Genomic DNA, 23,350 nt, shown 5'->3' with positions numbered 1-23,350 from the left:
GGTGCTGGTTGGGTTGGGCTCTGAACTTATATTTAAAAAAAAAAAGGCAAAGATGTAGAAGAGGATTACTGGCCCTAAATGTGTGCATGTAATACTGTTTCCTTTATTTCAGCGATTAGCGAATCTTCAGAAATCACAATTAGGTGATAATAAAGTCAAGAGTAAGCAACAAGACCGAAGCAAACAGTTAAGGCTGTCTACTTCCAACAATAGCTTAGCTAACACTCCCCAGGAGTATAGCAACGATCTGAAGTCATTCCCATCCCGGAGTCCTTCACAAGGGGATGAAGAAGATTCTGCCCTGATTTTGACACAGGACAACCTGAAAAGTTCTGATCCTGACCTCTCAGCCAACAGTGATCAGGAGTCTGGCGTGGAGGACTTAAGCTGTAGGTCCCCAAGTGGGGGTGGCTGCTTGCCTAGTGAAGACAGTGGCAAGGACTCTGATGAGGCCGTATTTCTGGCAGGCTGAAACACCTTCACGGCAGCAAGGATCCAGATGAAGTTGAGTCTTACACAGTCTGAAATGACATCTTTTCATCAGATGAAGAATGGAAGTGGTCTGTAGCCTAAAGAAATAATCCAAAGAAAGGGAACTGTGCAATTGTGTAAGTAAAGATCTAAGCAGAACAAGCTCATTAATTTTAAGACATAATGCTAAAAAAGGTAATATCTGCTGTTATATTTAGTTAAGCTAATGTGATATTTGTTTTATCAATGCTGTACATAATTATTCCTTACTTTGTACATTTCCATAATTATTTATTGTACAAGATAATAGTTCTTCTCCAAAGGTGAAATTCCAAAGTACTCTCTTACACAAGGTTGAAGATGCATTAGTGTTAGCCTTACTGGTGAAGCTGTCAAAACTTATTTTTGTAGAGTTCTTCTGCCTTCAGACATATTATGTATATTTTTTTTCATAAGAGGTGTTAAATTTTGAATTCAAACAATTATTTTGCATATCCTCCTACTAGAATTCTTTACAGCAAAGTAGAACTAACAAATGGACATGTTGGCTAAGGGGACAAATGAAGCTTTGATCCTGATAAAAAAATCCTTTAGTAAGCAGTTTCTGCTGCTGCATGTGAATGCATCCCATTTCTACTTGGTTCTCAGGCAATGTTGAAAGTTCAGTAGTTTCTGTGACCAAAACTTCAAAGGAATATAATAATATTCACACAGCCTTTGTGCTAAAGCATCCCTTTATAACAAAAGGTACATTAGGCAGTTTACTCTAGCCTCTTTATGTTTAGTTCTCAAGTTTGTTTCTATCTTACCCTAGTTCCAAACCACCTACCTAAAATTTTAAAGGTAGTAAAATCCCAAATTCTCCAGGCTATTCTGATTCCTACTTGAAAATGTTTTATTTGAGTCGAGTGAGGTACATATACAGTGCAGAGGATAGAGAATATAAAATCACTTACAAAAATCACTTATGAAAGCATCACTTTGAATTCCTAAGTAAAGGAAGGTTACGCCCATAAAGGAACTGTTATAAAGAATATTCCTTCCAAATTCTGTTGTTCAAAATAAACTAACCATTAGCAACCAGTTTTTCTGTCTTCACACAAAATTTCCCTTTTAGTATTTGCCAAACTGAAGAGCATGGCAATACTAATTTAAGAACTGCTTCAACATTTACCAGGAAGTTTAATCTTGTTATCATATTTTTAAGAATGGGAGTAATAGTTTTCATAATCATCAGTACAGAAGTAAACAAGTGAAAAATGTTTAAAATTTGGTGGCCAAATTAGGCTGCAATTCTTCCAAGTTTCTTTTTTATTTTTAAATATTAGTTAAAGCAAGCAGTTAAAAATATAGTTCTCATGACTGCTCTTACCTGCTTGGAGACAATGTGGTATTGAACTCTAGTAAAGCAAAGTAGTAGTAATGTAAGTTTACTTTGATTGCATTTCACATTACTCCTCCAAATACAGACTTACAGACAGAGTTATATAAATATGCTTCAATTTAGAATTGTTAGATTTTATTACATTTATGAAATGGTTTTCATTCTGTTCTGTGAACTTACATTATTAAAAGTGAGTATGTAAACCTCAGTATTATTAATATCCTCCTAAGGGAGCTGCTGTCTTTGAACAAATAATTCCTAACAGCAAGGTTTATCTTAATGTTATAGTGGAAAGGCCAGATCCTCAATTTGATAAATCCCTATAGCTCAATTCAAATAAATACAACTCTAAGGTATACTCTGTTGAGAATCTAGCCTTCTGTTTTTAATCTTTATGAATTTTTAATAAATGAAATCCCTGATTTTAATTGCACTTTTAAATATGTTTTGTATTTTGAACATAGCCTGGAAAATTTATGTTATTAGAGACTTTGAATGCATTTTCTCAAACTAAAGAAATATGCTGCAAAGTCAGAAACGAAAACAAAACACACAAATATTCTACCTAAAAATGAGTTTGAAAATGGGCAATGTTATTGCACATCTTTAAAATATAAAATTATATATGATATTGTGTCCTATTAGACATCTCTAGAAATAAATGCAGAACAGCAAGATATGCAAATTCAAAGCACTGTCTTTGTGTCGCTTATGCAACTCCTTGTAACTAGCTTTACAACTAAAATATTAACATATTAACCTTTTCTTTATCAAGCCTTCACTTAGCAGCCCTCTGTGATGTGTCTTTCAGCCTTTGAAATTTTGCATTAGCTGCTACTGTTTTCACTGTACTGCATGTATTTGTGGCATTATCAGGTTAATGAGAAACACTTTCAAATAAACACTTAGGTGTAAGTTAATTTTATTTCACACCAGTAAGTGAAAGAAAGGTTTGCTATCCTGATTTTTGTGCTGTAGTTTTTCATTTACTCAAGAGTCACTTTGCCACTAAGAACAGGGGATTTTTCTATCTTCCCTACTTTGATACTTTAATCCAGTAGTTTTAAGCTGTGGAGAAATCTACAACTGATAACTAAGAAAACCAAGACTCTCAACAATTGTGTTAATAATATGGAAGCATGTTACAGCCCTGTATTTATTTTTTTTAGGAAATACAAACCAAAAAAGATTGAGAAAACCATACAATGAACTACACTGATTTCTTGTAGCCTTGTGCTGCAAACCTTTGCAAATTTGGCATAAGCCCACTGTAATTTGAAATATGACACAGATGAACATAGCTAAACTGCTGAAAAGGCCTCTCTAGGTTCAGGCTGGTCTTTAGTATGAAAATGTGCCCCTAAAGGACACTGAAGGGAATGGGATCAAACAGCTGGAGCCTTCTCTACAGAAGATCACCATCTGAAGCACAGAAGGAAAACCTATTCACTAGCTGCTTTTATTGGTAGCTCTGTGCAAGAGAGAATAAGGTGATAAACTGCAAATGGATTCTAAAAATCTGAGAAATAGAATTAAAAAGTTGGAGGGCACAACTCAGAAAAAATTATATCATTAGAAGTAAGAAGAGAAAAAGAAAATAAGTAAAAGGAGGGAGGCAGGGAAGGAAAGCTCTTTGTAAAATCAGCAAGTAAGGCAGGGAACCACATTCTTGGAAGATGGGGCAAGCCAGAGCACAGGTTCACATAGGATAGAATATGTTTAATGACACAAACTAATAACAATTAAGCCCCAGCAACAACTAAGAGATAGATTTTGCAATGAAGATAAGCATGTCATCACTGTTGACTAGCTAACTCAATGCTTTTATGTGGATGTTGCCCTGATCTGCACACAGAGTTCTCAAGTAGATCACAAACATAGTCAAGGTCAGGGGCTGTTTCTGGGTGCAGGGTGAAGGCTGAGTGCAGCTTTTAGGTTGGTTGGTCACCCTTATGCTCTGTAGTGGAGAGACAGGTAAACACCACAGTGATTGAAAAATCCTCCAAAGACAGGAAAGTCACTGACAGTTCATTTGGGAAGGGAGAAATATGTGGTGGGTCAACTTATCACAGTACTAAGACTCATGAAAAATCTACCAAAGATCTAGAGACAAGCATATTGCAAACCCTGAATTCAGAGAGGCCAGAAACATGGCAGAGTGGGGCAATAAGAAGGTAAAATAAGCATTTAACTTTACCTGTCATATTTAAATTGCCAGTAGAGCACCTGAAACCAGCAAATCAAATCGTGCTAAATCTTAAAATAAAATGTAGTGGTCTTTTAATATAAATTACTCTGGAAAGAAGCTAATGAAACCTTAGAGGTCCACCAGAATTGTGACTGAGTTCAGGCAAGGACTCACTTTTTTAAGTCTGCTAGTTGCCAAGGTTTTTTGGATGAATTTATTCCCTTTGTGGAAACTAAAGAACACAGTTATTTTAGTTAAAGTATTTCCTTATTATTGATATACAAGTTTTCTTCATAGCTTATTACTATAAGTATGATGTCTACAAGGTATCTGACCAAAACAAGGTGCTTAGAAAAGCCAGAGATCCAGTATAGGTTTTCAAAGTCTGTTTCAGTGAAGGTGGCTCCAAGAATTACTGCTATTGAAAGAGTTAAACATGAAAAGCTCACATGAAGATATTAAGTTTCTCCTTGAGTAGCTTACTGCATCCATTTCCAACATAATTCTGTATCCACTCAAGAAGTCCTGCAATGTCAAATGCCTGACTCTATCCGTAAGTTAGATGATTACAAGATATATTAAAATCCCAAAGTCTTTATTTGTAAGTTTAACACATTACAGCATTTACTGTTCAGAATAATGACACAATTATGGCTGATAACTTTGTTGTCAGAGTTTTAATTCAGTTTGACCTGAAGGTCTCTTAAATCTCTCTTTTGGAAAGATTTATGCTAGTCTTTGAAGGGAGTAGTAAGAATTTGGACATGAATAAAACTGTAAGATTTCTAACTTATACATTTGGTCCAGGTCCAAAGCAGCAAAACTGCAGGAGTATGTACAGAGCAAACAGAACTATAGTACATACTGCTTAGAACTGACTTTACCATAATAGTCTCTTGCTTGCAGTGGTGCCTAGCACAGCAGATGCCTCCTCAGCAAGTTTGCTGATGACACAAAGCTGGGAGGAGTGGCAAATACTCCAGAGTGTTGTACAGCCCTTCAGAAGGACCTCAACAGGTTGGAGAGATGGGCAGAGAGACCTTCTGAAATTCAACAAAAGCAAATAAAGAGTCCTCCACCTGGGAAGAGTATTTCTGGGCTCCTCAGTACAAGAGAGACATGGAGCTCCTGAAGAGGGTCCAGCAGAGGGCAACAAAGATAATGAGGGGACTGGAGCACCTCAGTGATGAATATAGGCTGAGGGAGCTGGGCCCGTTCAGCCTTCAGAATAGACGACTGAGAGGGGACCTCATCAATGTCTGTAAGTATCTGAAGGGAGGGCATCAAAAGGATGGATCCAGGCTTGGTGGTGCCAAGCAATAGGACAAGAGGCAGCGGGGAGAAACTGATGCACAGGAAGCTCCAACTAAATATGAGGAAGAACTTCTTTACTGTGCAGGTGACCAAGCACTGAAGAGATTGACCAGAGAGGTTGTGGAGTCTCCCTCAGTGAAGATACTCAAGAACTGTCTGGATGCAATCCTGTACCATGTGCTCTAGGATGTCCTTCCTTGAGCAGGGAAGTTTGACCAGATAACCCACTGTGGTCCCTTCCAACCTTACCCATTCTGTGGTCTCCTGTGATTTAGCTGCAAGATCAGGTATTGAAATTAGGCAAACCCCAGGCTCAATTAGCAGTTACAATACAGAATGTACTTCCCCCCCAAAACTACTGCAACATCAGAGACAAGCCACTTCCTTACTCTTATTTCTTGCTCACTGAGTTCTCTTTCCCACTTGGCAGAACACCTGAGGATGACACAGTGCAAGGTTCCCAAGACACAAGTTACTGTATGTAGCCTGTTATTCCAGATTGCTTAAAAGTTCGCTTGACACATTTCAGAAGCCTTCAGAATATGCATCTAACAGCAGCTGCCATTCTCTTACACTTTACAGGGAATTGTTTTCCCAAATCTTCGTTCGCGAAGCGTAGCCATGATGATGACAGGGAATTGTTTAAAGCTGGATTTACACCTACACTCCATATTTTGGTAAAATAATGTAAGGAATGCACTCAACAGTGAGCTACCAGCATGCTAGAAGCAAAAAACCCTAACTCTTGACAGTGTTATCACTGTTCTACTAAGTCTTTTGGTGAAGGTGCAACCAGTGTAGGACTAAAGATAAGAAAAAAACCCAAACCTCAAGGAGAAAATACAAACCCACATCAGCTTGTCCTTTAAAGCCAGAAAAGCCAGAAACAGGCTGGCTTTTCTTGGATGTGATGGGATTCCTGCAGCTAACCCGACATACATCATTGTTGAATACAGAGATTTTTGTGCTTCTTTTCTAGAGGATGGGTTTGTGTCTGCAAAGAGACTTAAAAATAAGGGAAAAAAATCCAAATAGGAACAATAATATGAGAGAATAGAAAGGGAGAAAAGAGGAGATCTTAAATTCTTATATCCCCAAACAACAAACATTGAACTTGCATTGAACAGTGACAATTTCTTCTAGACTCTACTCCACTACCACCAGAAAGACTCCATGAAGTTTTGAATTTGTAAGTTTGCTAAAGTCATCATGGCTATGCTTCGCGAACGAAGATTTGGGAAGGACTCTACCCACACTTGCTACAAGCACCCTGGTGGCTAAAAAGGCCAGTGCAAGATAGACAAGTCCAGTTGCAAAAGGCACAGCAGAAAGACTCCTTAGGTGGTATCAACAAGACATGGTTCTTTCTACGTTGTCTCTTCTCCTCGAGAGTGATCCTGCGTGCATTCTCAAAAGCAGCAGCATTATAGATAGTGTGTCTCCAGACCTCCCAATTGGAGGCCAGAGTAGACCAGTTATGTTGATCAATATGGCCGAGACATTGTTTCAGGGAGTCCTTGTATCTCCTCTTCGGGGCTCCTCTCTTGCGGCAGCCGGTGGCAAGTTCACCATAGAGCACGATCTTAGGGAGGCGGTGGTCCTTCATCCCTGAGATGTGCCCCACCCAGTGCAGCTGTGTTCTCAGCAACATGGCCTCAATACTCATAACTGCTGCTTGTTCTAGAACAGACATATTAGTCACATAATCTGACCAGTGGATGTTTAGGATTGTACAGAGACAGCGTTGATGGAAGCATTCTAAGAGTTGCAAGTGGTGGCGGTAGATGACCCATGATTCAGACCCATATAAAAGAGTAGACAGCACTATAGCTCTGTAAACACTGATCTTTATACTTTTCTTCAGGTGTTTGTTTTGCCAAACTCTTTTGTGGAGTTTTCTGAAAGCTCTGTATGCCTTTGCTAACCTGTTGTCTATCTCTCTGTCAATCTTACCGTCCGAGGAAATGATGCTTCCCAGGTAATTAAACTGCTGGACTGATTTGAGCTCTGATTCGCCAGTGGTGATATGGGGATGAAGTGCAGGTTGATAAAAAACTTCTGTCTTCTTCAAGCTGACTTCCAGCCCCAAAAGCTCAGCAGCGTCTGCAAAGCAGGATGTTAAATGCTGCAGAGCTCCTTCTGTGTGGGCGTCAGTGTAAAGCAGCTTCCAGACAAGATGGTTTAAGGTCTTAGTATGGGCCTTCAGTCGCCTTAGGTTGAATAGCTTCCATCGGTATGATATCAGATGTAGATACCATTTTCTTCGTCGAGGTCTACCGTGGCCCTTTGGAGCATCATGCTGAAAAAGACTGTGAATAGGGTTGGTGTGAGAACACAGCCTTGTTTCACACCACTGGCTATTTGACAGGGTTTGGACAGTACATCAGCATGTCTGACTTGGCTGCACGGATCCTCATGAAGTGAGATGATCATTTTAAGGAACTTGGGGGGACATGCTGAACGTTCCAAAATCTGCCACAGACCTTTTCTGCTCACAGTATCAAAAACTTTGGTGAGATCAACAAAGGTTACATAGAGTCCTTTGTTCTTCCCTACACTTCTCTTGCAGTTGTCTGAGAACAAACACCATGTCTGTGGTGCTCCTGTTGGCTCTGAAACCACATTGGCTTTCAGGTAGAAGTTCTTCTGCTATAGCGGGTATTAGTCTGTTCAAAAGTATTCTTGCAAGGATTTTACCAGCGATGGAGAGCAGAGTAATACCACGGTAATTTGAACAGTCTGATTTATCTCCTTTCTTCTTATACAAGGTGATGATGACTGCGACACGAAGGTTTGATGGTAGTTCGCCTAGTTCCCAGCAGCGCACCACGAATTCGTGACATATAGCATGGATTGCTTGGCCTTCATGCTTCCAGACTTCAGGTGGAATTCCATCAATCCCAGCTGCCTTGCCAGTTTTCACCTGCTGTATGGCCTTAAGAGTTTCTCCCAGAGTGGGGACAAATATCCAATTCATTTTTAACCAGTTGTTGTGTAATGTACTGAATTGCTGAGTCTTGAACTACACGGCTAGTACTGAAAAGAGTTTGAAAGTGTTTGCTAAAGTAACATAAGAGGAAAAGCTGAAGTGTTCAGAACTTGTACTAGTTTGGTAAGCAAATCCCCTGAAGGTGACCTGGCTAAAGAGTTCAGTGGTAGTAGAGCATCACAATACATGACACAACATTCAACATGAGGAGGCAGATGAGAACAGAAGCCTGTAATTCCATGCCATTATAAAACATATAAAGAAGATACTAGCCCAATACAGCAAGAGCACCAGATGTCTGGTCATCTGTTCCTTTCTCTGCTTACAAGGAAGAAACAACAATAAAAAACCAGCCCTGTACAGAAACAACTTATACATCCAGCACAAAAATAGATGAGAGTTTGCCAAGAAGGTGACAGTGATGACTTAAATCTAACTCTTCTCCAGAGCTGCAGAAATCATGCTACTCAGATACAAAAGTCCAGAACCATTTGGAAACCTACATGATCTCATTTCTTACCAGGGCTTTACTCAGCACATTAGCAGAAGTGCTATGTCAATATACAAGCAGCTCGTTTTTTGGAAAAAGATATTCTAAAATTATTGCTTAACCATGGCACTTATAAAGTGTTGATTTTTTTCAGACACCCAAGTATCATCATTTGGTCCTATCAATTCTCACCAGATATACCCACATCCTAAAAAAGTCAGCTTACCAGATGCAAGAGTCAGTGGGCAGAATTAAATCTCACTTCCAAATTCTATCCCTTGCCTTGACATAGCACACAATGTAACTCCAACCACATTAGTTTCTTTCTTTTTTCAAATTAGGAAAAAATAACTATTTCCCACAGAACTTCAAAGATAGTTTTTGTAACATGCTTCTGAGTTCCTCACATGATGAACATATTCATATTGCATAGAACAGAAACTGGGAGGTGACCTGATTATTAATCCTTTAAGTACAAAAAAAAAATATGAAAATGAAATTGTCAGATGAAAATTGTGTTTAATTATAGTGGTAGATACCAAGCCACTCCTGAAATCAGTGCATCAATGCTACTAACCAACATACAAAATCTAAGCAGAGATCATTTATTCTATTTTGATTCCAGTATAATTTGTTCCAACACATTCTTTGCTCAATTCCAATCTATTTATCCAAAACACAATATAAGCTACACTTAGTTTTCTAGTATTATTTGGAAGTAAAAAACTTGTTCTTCAGTATTTTGGCTTCAAGAAAAGACAGCTTGTGAATCCACTGACCATCTCAATTAAGAACTTCTTCAGTTTCCAAAGCCCTATCAACACTTATCTCAGAGTCTTCCACAGATCAAACCAAATCTATGTTTAAAGTTCAGAATACAAAAGATATGAACTAAGTTTTTATAAAAATGTAAAAAGCTAGTCAAAATTACATGTTTAGATATTTAATTTCTGAAGAATGGAGTATAGCAGCAGGGAACTTAAATATAATAAGAACTATCAACAATAAATACAAGAAATTAATGCAAAGATTGCAATAGAAGGATTCTTGAGTACAATGAGAATATAAAGAGACATTCTAATTTGTACAAAAACCATTCCAACTTTGTATACAATCTCTTCTATAAATACAACCATATAAGGTGAAATGCTTATTTGCAAATAATAATTATTAAAAAGTGTGCTTTATTGGGTTTTTCATTCGTTCTCTTGGCAGGTGTAGTTTGCAGGAAGTCTGTAAAGACAAATATCCATAATTAGATATTTTAACTCCTCCAGAAGTTATGTTTTAAATACAAATAACAACAGATCTAGTACACACTTGATTTCCATAGCATCATTAGAACACTAAGCACTGTAACAAATCCATTTGCAGTTACACAGGGTGGAACCTTATGGTAAATTGTTTAAAAAAAAGTTTACCTATAGCGGTGCATGAAATTGGCTGTGCATTGCTATTGCCTGTTGAAGTTTTTCCTCTTTGGCTCGTCTGCAGTGGCACAGCTACAAAACAAGAAGTACAAGACTGAATTCTGAACGCAATTTTTTATAACGCATACCAGTTTCTCTTTAATTATTTAGCTACTTTGCAGACTTCTTAAAAAAAGAAAAGCTCTCTGACCTACCTCCCTTCATTGTTCAGGCTGAACAATGGTCTATACTGCTTACAAGAGGATTGTTTGCAGTGTTATGAAATGCACTTATTAGGCATCTTTAAAGAAAGGTAAACTGCCTGCTAAGTTGCTTCTGTTACAGCACAAGCAAGAATGTTGTTTTTTGAACCTCAGTTACTTATTTGGTGATAGCCATCAACAAAATAATTAGTGTAATAAGTTTAATAAATTAAACATTAATGTTGTTTAATACAACATGTCATTTTATGTCGACCTTCCAAATTTGAAATTTACCATGTGGCTATCTTCCCTGTATCTGTATATGATATTCAAGAAAGTGGCACAAAAATATTTGCAACAATACACCAATAAGGTCTAATGCAGGAGACCTTTGCACTCCTGTCTTAAAAATACGTGCCTTCAGAATGTAGATTATACTCTAAATACACTGAAGCCAGTTAAGGATAATTTTTTCTTCTGTCAAAGCTCACTACAGCCCTGTTCTGTACCACAGGACTGCTCAAACTCAAAGTCCTAAATTTATTTATGTGTTGTACATATCTCAGATGAGAAGTATTTGTATATTACATACCGTTCTCTTTTCCATGAAACTACTAAGAAAGTCATCTATTTCTGTTTTGCCTTCCAAGAAGTCTTCTGCAATAGTGTCAGACTCCTCTTCAGCTTCATGGGCAGCTACTTTAAGTCTGGCTTGCAGAGCACTTGGACTGCAACTCTAAGAAAATAAAAAGTCCTATGTAATATTAAACTGTCCATCCCAACTTATATTTTCAAGACTATATAAATATGGAATATGTGGATAAAGCATTATTATTACATAAAAGCCAAAGTGACCAGATGAAGCTTCATCTCCAAGAAACAGTACAGCTTGTTAAACTAGAAAGGATTCAATGTGAGAAAAGCGTTGCTAGTTTAGGTCTTGATACACAGTCATTCTCACAAATGTATAAAGCTTTTCAACTTTTACCCTACACTGTAGAAAGCATCCAGCTTGGAAATCTGACAGATTCTCGAGTGCATGATTTTTCAGTAGAACTAGCGTTTCAAGTGTCTTCAATAAATAGGGTCTACTTTTGAAACTCAGTTGTGAATCTGAGAAGTATAAAAAGGTAAAAAAGCACTTACTGTTCAGCTTTAAACACCCTTGAAATGACTGTGGAGAGGAAGACAGGAAAGCAAAAAGCACCTACTCAAGAATTAGATGGGCTGCTAATCTAAACCAGTATACTCGTTTTTCTGTTCTTATAAACCTCAAATCTTATTTCTGTTTACTGCATACAATTTCATTATTTTTCCTCTAATATGCTTGAGCAGTTAATTAGAACATGATTCACATCCAGTAGGAGTCTGTGCGGAGACAAAACTGCAAAATTAAGATATTTATACATTTTAGGTGCTTGGCCTACCCTTCCATCTACTGCATGAAAAATATTTTACTTAAGTACTGTAAAACTTCAATCAGAAATTTCCTGTTTAATTAATCTTGTACCAGGTAAGGAGATTCCGCTTCAATAAAAGATGACAAAATTCACTCACAGTACAAGTAAAAAGACTTGTCTGGAACTTTGAAGGACAGAGAATAGGAGATACCAGGTAGAGCACAGCAAACATCAATACATGAAGATATAGCATATATGGGAAAAAAGCAGAAAAATTCAGTTGCAACTCTCCAGCTCTCAGCCTCCTAACCATCATTAAATTGAATTATCGAATCTAACTTAGAAAAAAGAAAAGGTAATGCAAAAGTGGGATATTATGTCCTGTTCTTAAGTGGTTTCTTACAGAAATAAGTTTCTCAATGTCAACTACCTACATCCACTTTAAAGACAACTTGCATCACACGGAAAGGAGGCATTAGGAGTCAGACTACTCTGATTTTCCAGTGAGGAAACACTTAATACTTTTAGATCATATATGAAATCATTCAGTTTGCTGTCATGCAACTTTTTCATTGTTATTTTGTATTTTGTTACTTTGGGGACATTCTGAAATTCAGGTACTATGCGTGCTAATTTGACGGACTGTTGTATTCTCAGGTGACAAGTCTAGCAAATAATTTCAGTGCAGGAACTGGTTTGTGAGAAGTTACATCTTCTAACGCATAGCCTGGTAAACATACCAAGAAATTGTCTTCCTTCTTTGAATTACTTTCTGAAGTAATAACTTTACCCAGTTTGTGCTTTTGAATGTGCAACGTTTGACAGCATTATCCAACATGTTGCCCAAAGTAAGTACACCTAGTGAATCACAGAATTTAATTTATAAAGTCATCATTTTGACCATTTTCACCTGGTACAGTTTTACAAGCTTACTATGTTAAATGAGTACCATTAATTAAACAAGCCTTCTTTAGAGATCATTCTATTCTTAAAACTGGTTTGGTCCAGGATTGTATTTAACAGCTCTAGATGCACATCGCTCTCTTCTTCCGACTTTGCTTCTATCATAGCATTAAAAAACAAAAACCCAACCAAAGAAACCCCTCTTTTGCTTTTAACCTGTTTGGTACACCATCCCATTTTTTTCATACTTTATATGAATCTATTTCATACAAAATTAGATTAACCAGAAGAATATTCTTAATGGTTAAAGATACAAATCAAAACTTCCATTTTATTGAAGTATTCTTAAAGGATAACACAGAAATTATACCTCACTAAGTTCGTGCTGTCTTTGCATCTTTTTTTCAAAGGCTGCTTTCATCTGTGTAAGTTGTTCATACTGGAAGGAAAAAGAAAAAGAACATTTTCCCCTTGAAAACCACCAAATATTATTCCTAATATTTCTGAAAAAGATTTTATTGCTCACTTACTTTATCCAACACTGTCTGTCTTTTTGCCTCAAGACTAGGCTCCAGCAACAAGTTTTTTTCTGTAAAATAAAATCACTATTACTACTTTTTTTTAAAGGATTCAGTTCACAGCACACAGCCACAGATGATAACATTTTGACACCTTACTTGCCAGCTCTTCGATGCTTTTCACTAACTCATCTCTATCAGTAATGACTTGCTTCAGTTGTGGTAGGGCCACAAATTGTTCCAGTAATACCTCCTCTTGCTCGTTCATACTGGTCAGCTGCGATATGCTATATTCAAACAGAACAGGAGTAGATTTAAATCTAACAGCAAACACCACATGCACAGTAACTCACCTGTGCCAAAACTTTGAGGCATTTTTGGGGATTTTACAGACAGGTGACACTTGAGTACAACTTCTTTTTCCCCTTTCTCCTGGATTGTGGGCTCTACTATATGCAAAAGTAAGCTTAAAAAGTAGCATGTTAAAAAGTATCACCCATTTCAAGGCTTACTTCCTATAAAGTGCTTTTTAATGCACTTTAGTGCATTAACCCCAATAGTGGGTTGACCGTGCCCAGCTACCAGATGCCCACCCAGCTGCTCTCTACTCCTCTCTCCCCCTCCTCAACAGTATATAAAGGAAAAGCTCGACGGTTGAGATAAAGACAGTGAGATCACTTACCAATTACAATCACATGCAAAACGCACTAGGAAAAATTTAACTGAATTTACTGTCAATTACAATAGGAGTTAGATGGTGAGTGAGAAAGACAAAAACTAAAACACCTTGCTCCCTTTTACCCCAGGCTCAGCTTCCTTCCTTCATTCCCAAATCCTCTACCTCCCACTGCCCTCTACTCCTTGAGGCGGGGAAGGAATTGCAAAGGTAGCAGTCAGTCCATACAATTCATCTCTGCTGCTCCTTTGTCCTCACACCTTTGCCCCACTCCAGTATAGGTTCCTCTCCACAGATTGCCATCACTCCCTGGCAGGGGAGACTACTCTAGTTTGGGCTATCCATGTCTGCAGTTTCCTTCAGGGCATACCTGCCTGCTCCAGTGTGGGGTCCTCCACGGACTGCAGTGTGGGTATCTGCCCCACCATAGTCCTCTCCATGGGCCACTGTTTTGCAGTGGATTTGCTGCCAAGCCAGCCTGGCACAGGGGCAGCCCCTGACCCCTCTCACAAAGGCCATCCAAAAAGCCCCCCAGCTACCAAAACCTTGCCACCTACACACAATACAGCTATTCAGAACAGCTACAATACCATTTGTCATTTAACTCAACTATCACCAGAAAAATCATGGAATTTTAATCCAGTCTTCTTGAAAGGATCAGGCTTGATTAGAATATTTTGTTTAAACAAACAAATTAGACTTCCTGCAAAACTGCTAACTTGCTGCTATGTAATAAGGATACTGCTAGAACTTACAGCTGATTTAGCTAAATTAAACCTTTGGAAGGTGTCAAAGGAAAAAAAAAAAAACACCCCAGAAGTCCTTCTTGCTAAAGGTCTTCTCCTTTTTGAAAGGACAGTTTTCAATCGCTTAACTATGACACCATTATAAAGATATGAGATCCCAAGGAAACAAATCTCCTAAGACCCTCAGAATTAATAGCCAATTTGTAATCTATTCTATCCCAGATAACTGATCTAAAAGGCTGTCTCGTTAAATCTGAGCAAAGTGCAGGGAACAATTGCTAATAAAATTTGTTTGAATTGTGACGAGATGATGAAAGTATTTGTGCAATATGTATATAAAGTACTCAGATGTAGAAGTGATTTGCACTGGGACACCTAGCACAGTTACCACCTGGATTTGTCTAACCCAGCCCACCCTGCACATGCTGAGCTGCTCACAAAACAGTCCACTGCTACCCTGCACTACAGTCCTTTTGACTTTAAGAGAATGTAATTTGTGAACCAGCCTAAAGCTGTCCCATTTCCTCCTTCAAAAGTTATTCTTATTGTATTAATAGAAATTAAATCCCTAGCAAGGCTTCAGAAAACAGCAGAACACTGATTGTTGGGAAAAATAAAAATAAATGCTCTTTTTCCTGGTGTTGAATCAAGAAGATTAGATTGAAAGAATCAAATAGATTAGAAACCCCTAAGCAAGCAGCACATTTGAACACAAGGCTGGCTTACTTTCTGACTCCACAATTTTGGTACGTGGCAGTTCTCCTATTCGTAATTTTTGTAAAAATCTCAGTAATGTGTACAGACTTCTGACAAAAATCAGACACAGACCAGCAGTAACTGCCTTTTAATAACTGTGGAAAGTTTAACTACCTTCTGAAAATTTACCTTAGTTCTGAGAGTTCTGGAAAGGTATCAGGAACATCAGGCATCTTGTAAGTAAAACCATTCTGGCCAACCTAAATGTAAGTTCAGAAATGCTTAGTAGATTTTTGAAGAGTAATTTCTTGATATTTAACCTGCTTAATCCAAAACTGGAGATGAATATTTGCCAGCAAGAAGAAAAGCAGAAAAAGTGGTAAGAAGCAGTAGTACTAGTCTCTGAGCAGAAGACAACTCAACAATGGCAACAAAATGCTTGGGGATGTTTGGGGAGGCATGTCACAAAAGATGAGCCAGTTTTGGAGGCAAATAATTCTGTCTTGCCATGTCCTTCATTTGAAAACAGTTGGGTGACCAAGGAAATACAGGTGAGTACAACTCAGAGAAGTGAGAACAAAGAAAGAGATTGACATTTTGATCTCTTTCATACGGTTTTTAAAGCTATAATCCCTCAGAAAAAAAGGTTTCAGACAAGGAAAAAGCCTTTGTCTTCATAGAATGTAGAAACTTTGAGTTTCACAAAGCCAGAAAAGTGTCTTCAAAGATTAAGAAAACTTTTTTTTCTAAAGACAAGATTTTATTAAAGACTAAATATTTACATATAAAGTTTTTAGAGGACATTAAAAAAAATTCCTTCCAGAGTTAATCAGAGAGAAGGAGTTTGATATACACATACAAAACAAAACTCTACATACAGAGGCTTAAGATTGCATATTGTCCTCATCTGACCGGTTCTTGGCAGGAAAAAAAATAAAAACCATTTTTCATGGTTGGAGAAACAGTTACAGCTGCACTATGGGAAAGTGCAGCTCCAAAAAAACCCCAACCCTCTATATTCAAAGATATTTAGCGTAACACTAGTTTCACTGAAACTCAGAAAGACAAACTTGTTGCTTCAACTTCAAGTTCTAAAAAACTCTTTGTCAAAGGCAAAATAACAGTTTTGCTTTCCTAGCACCAGCAAAACAATGCAGTGCAGTTACACATACTGCTTCCTTGAGTTTTGTGGCAATGCCCTGAGTGCCCTTGAGGGAACTCATACTCATTGTCTGACAGCTTAAGCAGCAAAACTCAGAACACAGACCTGAAGCACAGCTTCTGCTGTGGGAACAGGTAGTGGCAGATCAGCAATCAAGCCATAGGAGGGAGCAGCAGGCTTGTCTGTAGTGTAGCTTGAAGAAACTGATTCAGCAACAGGCATGGCTGTCATTGTTCTATTTGTTTCTTGAGGTGGGTATGGAGGAAGAAATGGAAACCCCTGAGGAGCAAAAGGAGGCATTCCAGCTGGTTTGTTGAAAAGGCTAAAAACAAACAAAAAAACCCCATAACCATGAGCAACCAACTGCTTACAGCACATTTCTTATCATTTGAATTATAATTACTAGACCACATAAAAGACATGACTGAATTTTCAGATGACCATAAACTTTGCATTATCTGTTACTTCCAATGTAATAAGTCTTTTTCTCTTATACTGCAATATAATATAGAATTCCATTAAACTATATTCTTGTAGAGCAGCCAATTACACACGCTCTTAATTATAAGAAAACTGCTTCACAAAAATTTACGAGAGCATAAATTTCAATTGTTTCCATCCTGAACTTGTAAGAAACATATTTATGTCATACATTAGTTCTTACTTATGGTATAGCATTTAACAGTTTGGGCAACACGCATGTAGTTACTTCTAAATAACAGGAATGGTTTTTTTTAAATTCACAACTGAATTAGAGCTGCCTCTAATCCTAGTATCATAGAATCAGCCGGGTTGGAAGGGACCTCTGAGATCATCAAGTCCAACCCTTGATCCACTACCGCCGTCCTTACTAGACCATGGCACTAAGTGCCACATCCAGTCAGCCTCTCCTCATAGGACCTGTGTTCGCGTCCCTTCACCAGCCTCATTGCTCTTCTCTGGACCTGCTCCAGCACCTCAATATCCTTCCTGAACTGAGGGGCCCAGAACTGGACACAGTACTCAAGGTGTGGCCTCACCAGTGCTGAGCACAAGGGAAGAATCACTTCCCTGGACCTGTTGGCCACACTGTTCCTGATACAGGCCAGGATGCCATTGGCCTTCTTGGCCACCTGGGCACACTGCTGGCTCATGTTCAGCTTCCTGTCAATCCAAACTCCCAGATCCCTTTCTGCCTGGCTGCTTTCCAGCTGCTCTGTCCCCAGCCTGTAGCGCTGCAGGGGGTTGTTGTGGCCAAAGTGGAGGACCCGGCACTTGGCCTTGTTGAACTTCATCCCGTTGGAATCAGCCCAACTCTCCAGCCTGTCCACTGAGAGCCGCAAGAACCATAGTTGTACTGATAAAGTTGGAATGCCTCAGACCACTTTTGCATATTTAATGCAATTCTTTAAATTGCACAATTTATGTTGCACAGTTGTGCAACGGAAACTGCCCTAAGCTTGGGAGGTTATGAACAGAATATGAAAAAACACAACTGCTCAAATCACGATCTACAGCAAATTCCAGATTTCACCTGATAACTTAAATATTCTTTTTCAAGAAAACAGATATAAAGTTACATCAGCAAGTTGATATAGTAACTCCAATGAAATTCTGTGTTTCTTCTCAAAACAATCATGTCATCGAGCATGCACATGAAATTGTGCAAGGACGGGAAATCTAATTCTCCCAATATATCCATTACATTATTCCTGTCCCTGCCCTCCTAATAATTGGTTTAGTCTCTTTTTAAAAAGTTAAGTTAATACACATAGTTCCATTCATCATGTTTATAGATAACTTACTATGGAAATGATGTTGAGCTAGGAGCCAGGACTGGAGGATTCTTCCAAAACTCATCCAGTAAACTTTGAATAATTTTTCCAAGATCTGAGTGCATTGTAAACTGGTAAAAGCACAAAACAAAACCCAATGCAGAAGAAAAATTATGTCTGCAATCGAACAGCTCCAAAATGTGCTGAACTTAACTGTTTATTATACCCACACAGCAGTGCTGGAAGCTATTTCAAACATATCAGCTACTGTAAACTGTGTACACATAAGCTCCAAATAAAGTGATAAAGCATCCCAGAATCGAATAGAAACTAGAAGTCTTTTGTATATTCCATTATAAAGGGAGAGTCAATGAAGTGCAACATTTCTGATGAACAACCAAAAGAAATCCACCTTAGTTACCAAGTTACATTTGGGAAACGAAAGGAGGGGGGAAAAAAAAGATTCAAGGACAAAGGCATTAATTGCCTTCTGAAAGAGTCAAAACCTCTCCCCCACCCCAAAAATCTACCACATCCTTGTTGGCAAAGAAAAGGGGAAAGAACAGCATATTAAAATCCTGAATATTCGAGCTAAACCCCTGACGTTATTCTAATAGGATTAGGCTGGAAAGAACTATGTTACAAAACACTCTTAAAGCATCCCTCTCCTTTATTTGGAATACACTGTAAAGAAACAAGAACTGTGCTATTGATACCGACAAAAAAATTTGATAGCAACTTTCTAAGCCACCATAACTAAAATAGTTTTAGATATATGGAATACTCAACTCAGTAATAGCAACAGTAAAAAAATAAACAGTAGGATACCGAACACCTGAATTTTTGTTTTCAGGCCCCCAAAACACAATTTGAGAGAGATTAGGATCTGTACTAATCTTTTTTTACAAGGAGTATCATCAATAATCTAGTCTGACATGTATTAAAACTTCTATTAACAGTACATCTATGTGAAGCTACAAATTATACATACATTACTTATTAATGGACCGGTCACATATACTCCCTGCTTGTCCATTAAATGATGTCTCACAGGTGGGAAAACACTGATGACTGGCTTTTCCTGAGGAAACTGAGGTGGAAGCAAGCTGCAAATACAAGAATAATCGTTACTACAGCTATATCCCATGACAAAATTTGTGTAAGAAGGCTTATTACGCAAAGAAAAAGTACTATTAATTACATAAACTTACTTTTCTACACGAAGAGTTATGGAGAAATATACAGTGAATAAAGCACACAAAAGGATTATTCAGTTATAAAATTAGAAGTCAAACAGAATGGAATACTAGACTTCCATGGAACTGAAGAGAGCATTTACTGGGCAAAATTGTAGTATAGCAATGGAGTACATATCTCCGTGGACAAAGAAAAAGCTGTAGCATAGCAAGAGTATTTTCAAATACAAATGTCATTACTATAAATACAATGCAGTGTAACCTGTAAGAACAGACCAAGTCAGCAGGTAAAAGTAATAAAAAACTTGTGGACAGAATACCATCAATATTTGCCACAGCAAAAGCACTCCCCAAAATAAAGTAACGGGAAATGTTAAAATAAATCACTTAAGTTAAGATCCAGAAGCCTCACTGGGGTAAGAGTTTGGAGTTACAGCAGACCAGTAAATTACTAATCAAGTTTATTTGCAGTTGTAAGGGATTCAAAGTCAGAAACCCTCAAGTGTTGTCCCCTAGTTACCTTCATCTAAAAACATGCAGCTATCTTAGGAGCTGAGCACAGCAAAATACACTTTTGCTCTCAGCTGAGCATTTGCATCTTGTACAAGACTAGTTTCACTCATATCACTACAACACTAATACAAATCCAGGTTCCTGAAAGTTAGCTGGGAGCCACTTATGTTCTATTACTACTTTTTTTTTTTTTTGAGAACAATTTTAATTTTCAAGGTGTGCATAGACATATCTCACTCTACTTACATGTTAATATTAATTGTCAAGTTGTTTACAGTGAATGGCAGTCGATATTCCACATCTTTCTGAATTTCTGCAATGCTGTCAAAGAAGAAATGGTTAGCATCCAATTCATGGTCAATATAACAGCTTAAAGTTTAGAAAGCAAGCATGACCTCAGACCTTTGTACTTAGTTTAGTTTTGAAAAGTCCCGTAAGAACAAAATTGAAAATGCTGGAATAAATTAATATGCTTCAGCATGCCATACTGAATATTAAGATTAAAGCAAAAAATAGGAGGTTATAAACCTCATACAGGATGACAAGCAATGGAAACACAGTAGGAGAAATCGCAGTATTCGCTATTCTGACAACAATCCCAACTTACTGGCTTAATTTAAGGCAAATGTGTGTTAAGAGTAGTGCTAGGAATGCTTTGTGTCCTTCTAAAGCATTATTTGGACATAGAATTTAAGACTCTAACTTTCAGAGCTTGGGGAACAAATGGGTAAGACATGAACTTAGTTATGAACCTTGCTTTCTGCAGGCTGATCTTATTCCTCTCATACACAACTCAGTATCTGCTCTTGCCCTGTGAAATCACAAGTTGTTTGAAGAAAGTATCAAGTATCTTCAACACAAGAGAATTCAAATCAACGACTCTACCGTGTTACACCACACACCAAAATCGGCACTTCCTCATTCTTAACTGCAGGATTCTCCCTGGAATCTCTCACACACATTCCTGCCCTGTAATCATCTGTCACACTTTTTAATAGCCTGCTGCAAAATCCTTTTGAGAAGAGTATATAATCATGTTCCACTCACAGGCACAACCTGTGACAGAAACTGGGGAGGAAGATGAGGACAGGGAGAAAGAAACAAGAAAGACTGAATCGCATTGAGCTGATCAAATGGTTACAACCTCCCTTATGGAAAACCTTGAACTACTAAACTTAGTTGCCCCTTCCCTAAGTGGGAATGGATACACTGGAACTTAACTTTGGCTAGAACAACAGCAAATGTAAGAAAACTCTTTTTAAATACAGAGACTTTATTTCAAGCTTCTAACCTGTGAGGGACCCTGAAAAGGAAGGTTAGCTGCTTTACTGAAATTAAGATCACACATACCTGGGCTTTTATGACCTAAGACAATACAAATCAAACTTGAATAACTTAGTTACCTACACTGTGACAAGAATTTTGAGTATTTCAGTGAAGAGCAGTCAGGATACTCATAAATTAACGACAATGTAGATTTATCAGACAAAACAAACACTAGAATGACATTTACTTAATCGCTGCTTAGGAAACAGTGCTGCTGCAATGCTTAATGCATATTCCTGTCCTACAGATCTCTGCTGCTACAGAGTTCATGAGCAAGGACATCAGTCCCATCCAAGAAATAAACCTTTGCACTTTTGAAAACTTGCTCGAGTTCACATACCTTTTTAAAAGCAAAGAATTTGAGGCGCTGATATTCAGATTTGTTTATGAAAACTGTACACTTTGTCAGAATTTACTCTGCTTGCCTGACTTTTGGGTTTTAATTATTTTACTATGATTAAAAGAGATCAGACAGCTAGTTTACAGGGCTATAAAGTTACATTTGGGCAGCTATCATGTCCCTACCCCTCATCTCAATTCCTGGCTGCAGGGTCGATTCCCCCTCTGCCTGTGCTTGTGCTGGTGCCTGCACAAACAAGTAGCAAACCAGTTCAGCAAGCTGACTGACAACCACTGATCACCTTTTTGGGGACTTAACTCAGGATGAGCTTCTCTTTCTGTTAGGAAAAAAGTTCACTAAGCTGCTGCCTGCCTACAGAGACAGCTCCTTAGAAAAGTGAAGTCTCAAAAATATTTGCAAAACTGGCTCTGAACAGAATTAAGTTTACGCAAGCAACAGTATTTAGAATACTGTCATATTTATGTTCCCTGTGTGATAAATATTAGGATGGTGAGCTATCTGCAGTTATTAAACTTGGAAATACAGTAAGTATCTCTTCTGCTCCTAGTCTCAGTCTGATGTGACAGAAAACACTCTCCTTCCTCTTTCCTGATTGTTTTGGAGGTGGCATCTATCATTCCAGTTCTACAGACATCCTAGGAAGCTGTATGTCTCTAGAATGCTTACTTCACTGAAAATATAACTTCGAATGTATGAATTGTGGATCTTCTTTTAAAGCGTGAATAGTTTTAAAAGACTAGGAAAAATGGAGGGCAGTATGCCAAGAGGGAGTATCTCAGGATAAAAGAAAGTGTTTTGGTTTAAAAAGTGTGGATATTGAACAAGAATAAAAACAACCGGCTTCTGCTGAGCATATAAACAAAAATAGTCCCTACGGAACAACCAGTTATTAGGAAATTAGCACTGAACATCAGAAAAAATAGTCGGTAGAGCCTGTAGGGCTGCTACGCCACTGCAGACAGACCACTGTGACACACAGTTCCTTCGTACTTTACGTTTTAGCGTCAACTTTTAAAGAACAACACTCTCACAACCAGCTCCCAGAGAAGTTTTATCCCAACACAGTCTGCACGTCTTTGCAGACTTCAACCCATTAAAGCACTTAGTTGGCTTTCTGGTCAGTGGCCGGTGTCACTGGGCACGGCGACTTGCGCCCACTCCCCCGGCCAGGCGGGGCCTGCCTTCCCCGCAGCCCCGACAAGCAACTCGGCTTTCGGTTTCCCGGTGCCGCTTCCCGGCCCACCGCGGTACAGCACAGCACACCACAGTATAGTCCAGCTGTCCGCCGGCAGGACCCTCCGCCCCCGAGACAGCCGAGGCTCAGCCGGCCTGGGTGTCCTGTTTACCCGCACGGCCGCGAAGTCCCGGCCGGGCCTCCCCGGGCGGTGACGGGGCGCAGCCGGGTCCCCGTGGGGGAACGGGGTCCCACCTCGAGCGGCGCCGCGCCCGGGCCGGGCCAAGCCGGGCGACACAGCGCGGCCCTCCCGCCCCCGCGCTCTCCCGCCCGGCCGCCGCGGCCACTCACGAGGCGTGCGCGGCGCGCAGGGACTCGACCTGTCGCTGGCGCTGCTGCTGGAGGCCGGTGCGCGCGGGCGGCGCGGGGCCCGCGGCGGAGGCGCCGCCGCCCTTGGCGAGCGGGAACAGCCAGTTC

General features: G+C 39.0%; 2 protein-coding genes across 3 annotated transcripts in view; one reads left to right on the top strand and one right to left on the bottom strand.

Annotated features, from left to right (window-relative positions):
• Nucleotides 1–504, top strand: part of MTMR7 (myotubularin related protein 7) — a 42,295-nt gene extending 41,791 nt beyond the window's left edge. Inside the window, exon 14 of one of the 2 annotated variants that reach the window (XM_027676478.1) lies at nucleotides 113–504. In XM_027676478.1, coding sequence (XP_027532279.1) covers nucleotides 113–472 — 360 coding nt within the window. In that variant the 3' untranslated portion in view covers nucleotides 473–504. The remainder of the gene's footprint in view (nucleotides 1–112) is intronic. The other variant, XM_027676479.1, reaches the window with a different exon arrangement.
• On the bottom strand, nucleotides 461–20,327 carry VPS37A (VPS37A, ESCRT-I subunit). Its single transcript, XM_027676480.1, has 11 exons — nucleotides 20,259–20,327; nucleotides 19,295–19,409; nucleotides 18,334–18,434; nucleotides 16,655–16,871; nucleotides 15,577–15,647; nucleotides 13,429–13,556; nucleotides 13,282–13,340; nucleotides 13,122–13,190; nucleotides 11,041–11,184; nucleotides 10,258–10,338; nucleotides 461–569 (listed from the first exon to the last, which is right to left on the bottom strand). The coding sequence occupies exons 2-10, from the start codon at nucleotides 19,337–19,339 to the stop codon at nucleotides 10,258–10,260; spliced, it is 915 nt and encodes a 304-aa protein (XP_027532281.1). The 5' UTR covers nucleotides 19,340–19,409; nucleotides 20,259–20,327; the 3' UTR covers nucleotides 461–569.
• Nucleotides 20,328–23,350: the final 3,023 nt, after the last annotated feature.

Source organism: Neopelma chrysocephalum, unplaced genomic scaffold (assembly GCF_003984885.1).
Source record: "Neopelma chrysocephalum unplaced genomic scaffold, ASM398488v2 Primary Assembly neopelma1_42, whole genome shotgun sequence".
Lineage (NCBI taxonomy): Eukaryota > Metazoa > Chordata > Aves > Passeriformes > Pipridae > Neopelma > Neopelma chrysocephalum.
Note: the sequence above shows the minus strand (reverse complement) of the source record. Positions and strands in the feature narration are given on the sequence as shown.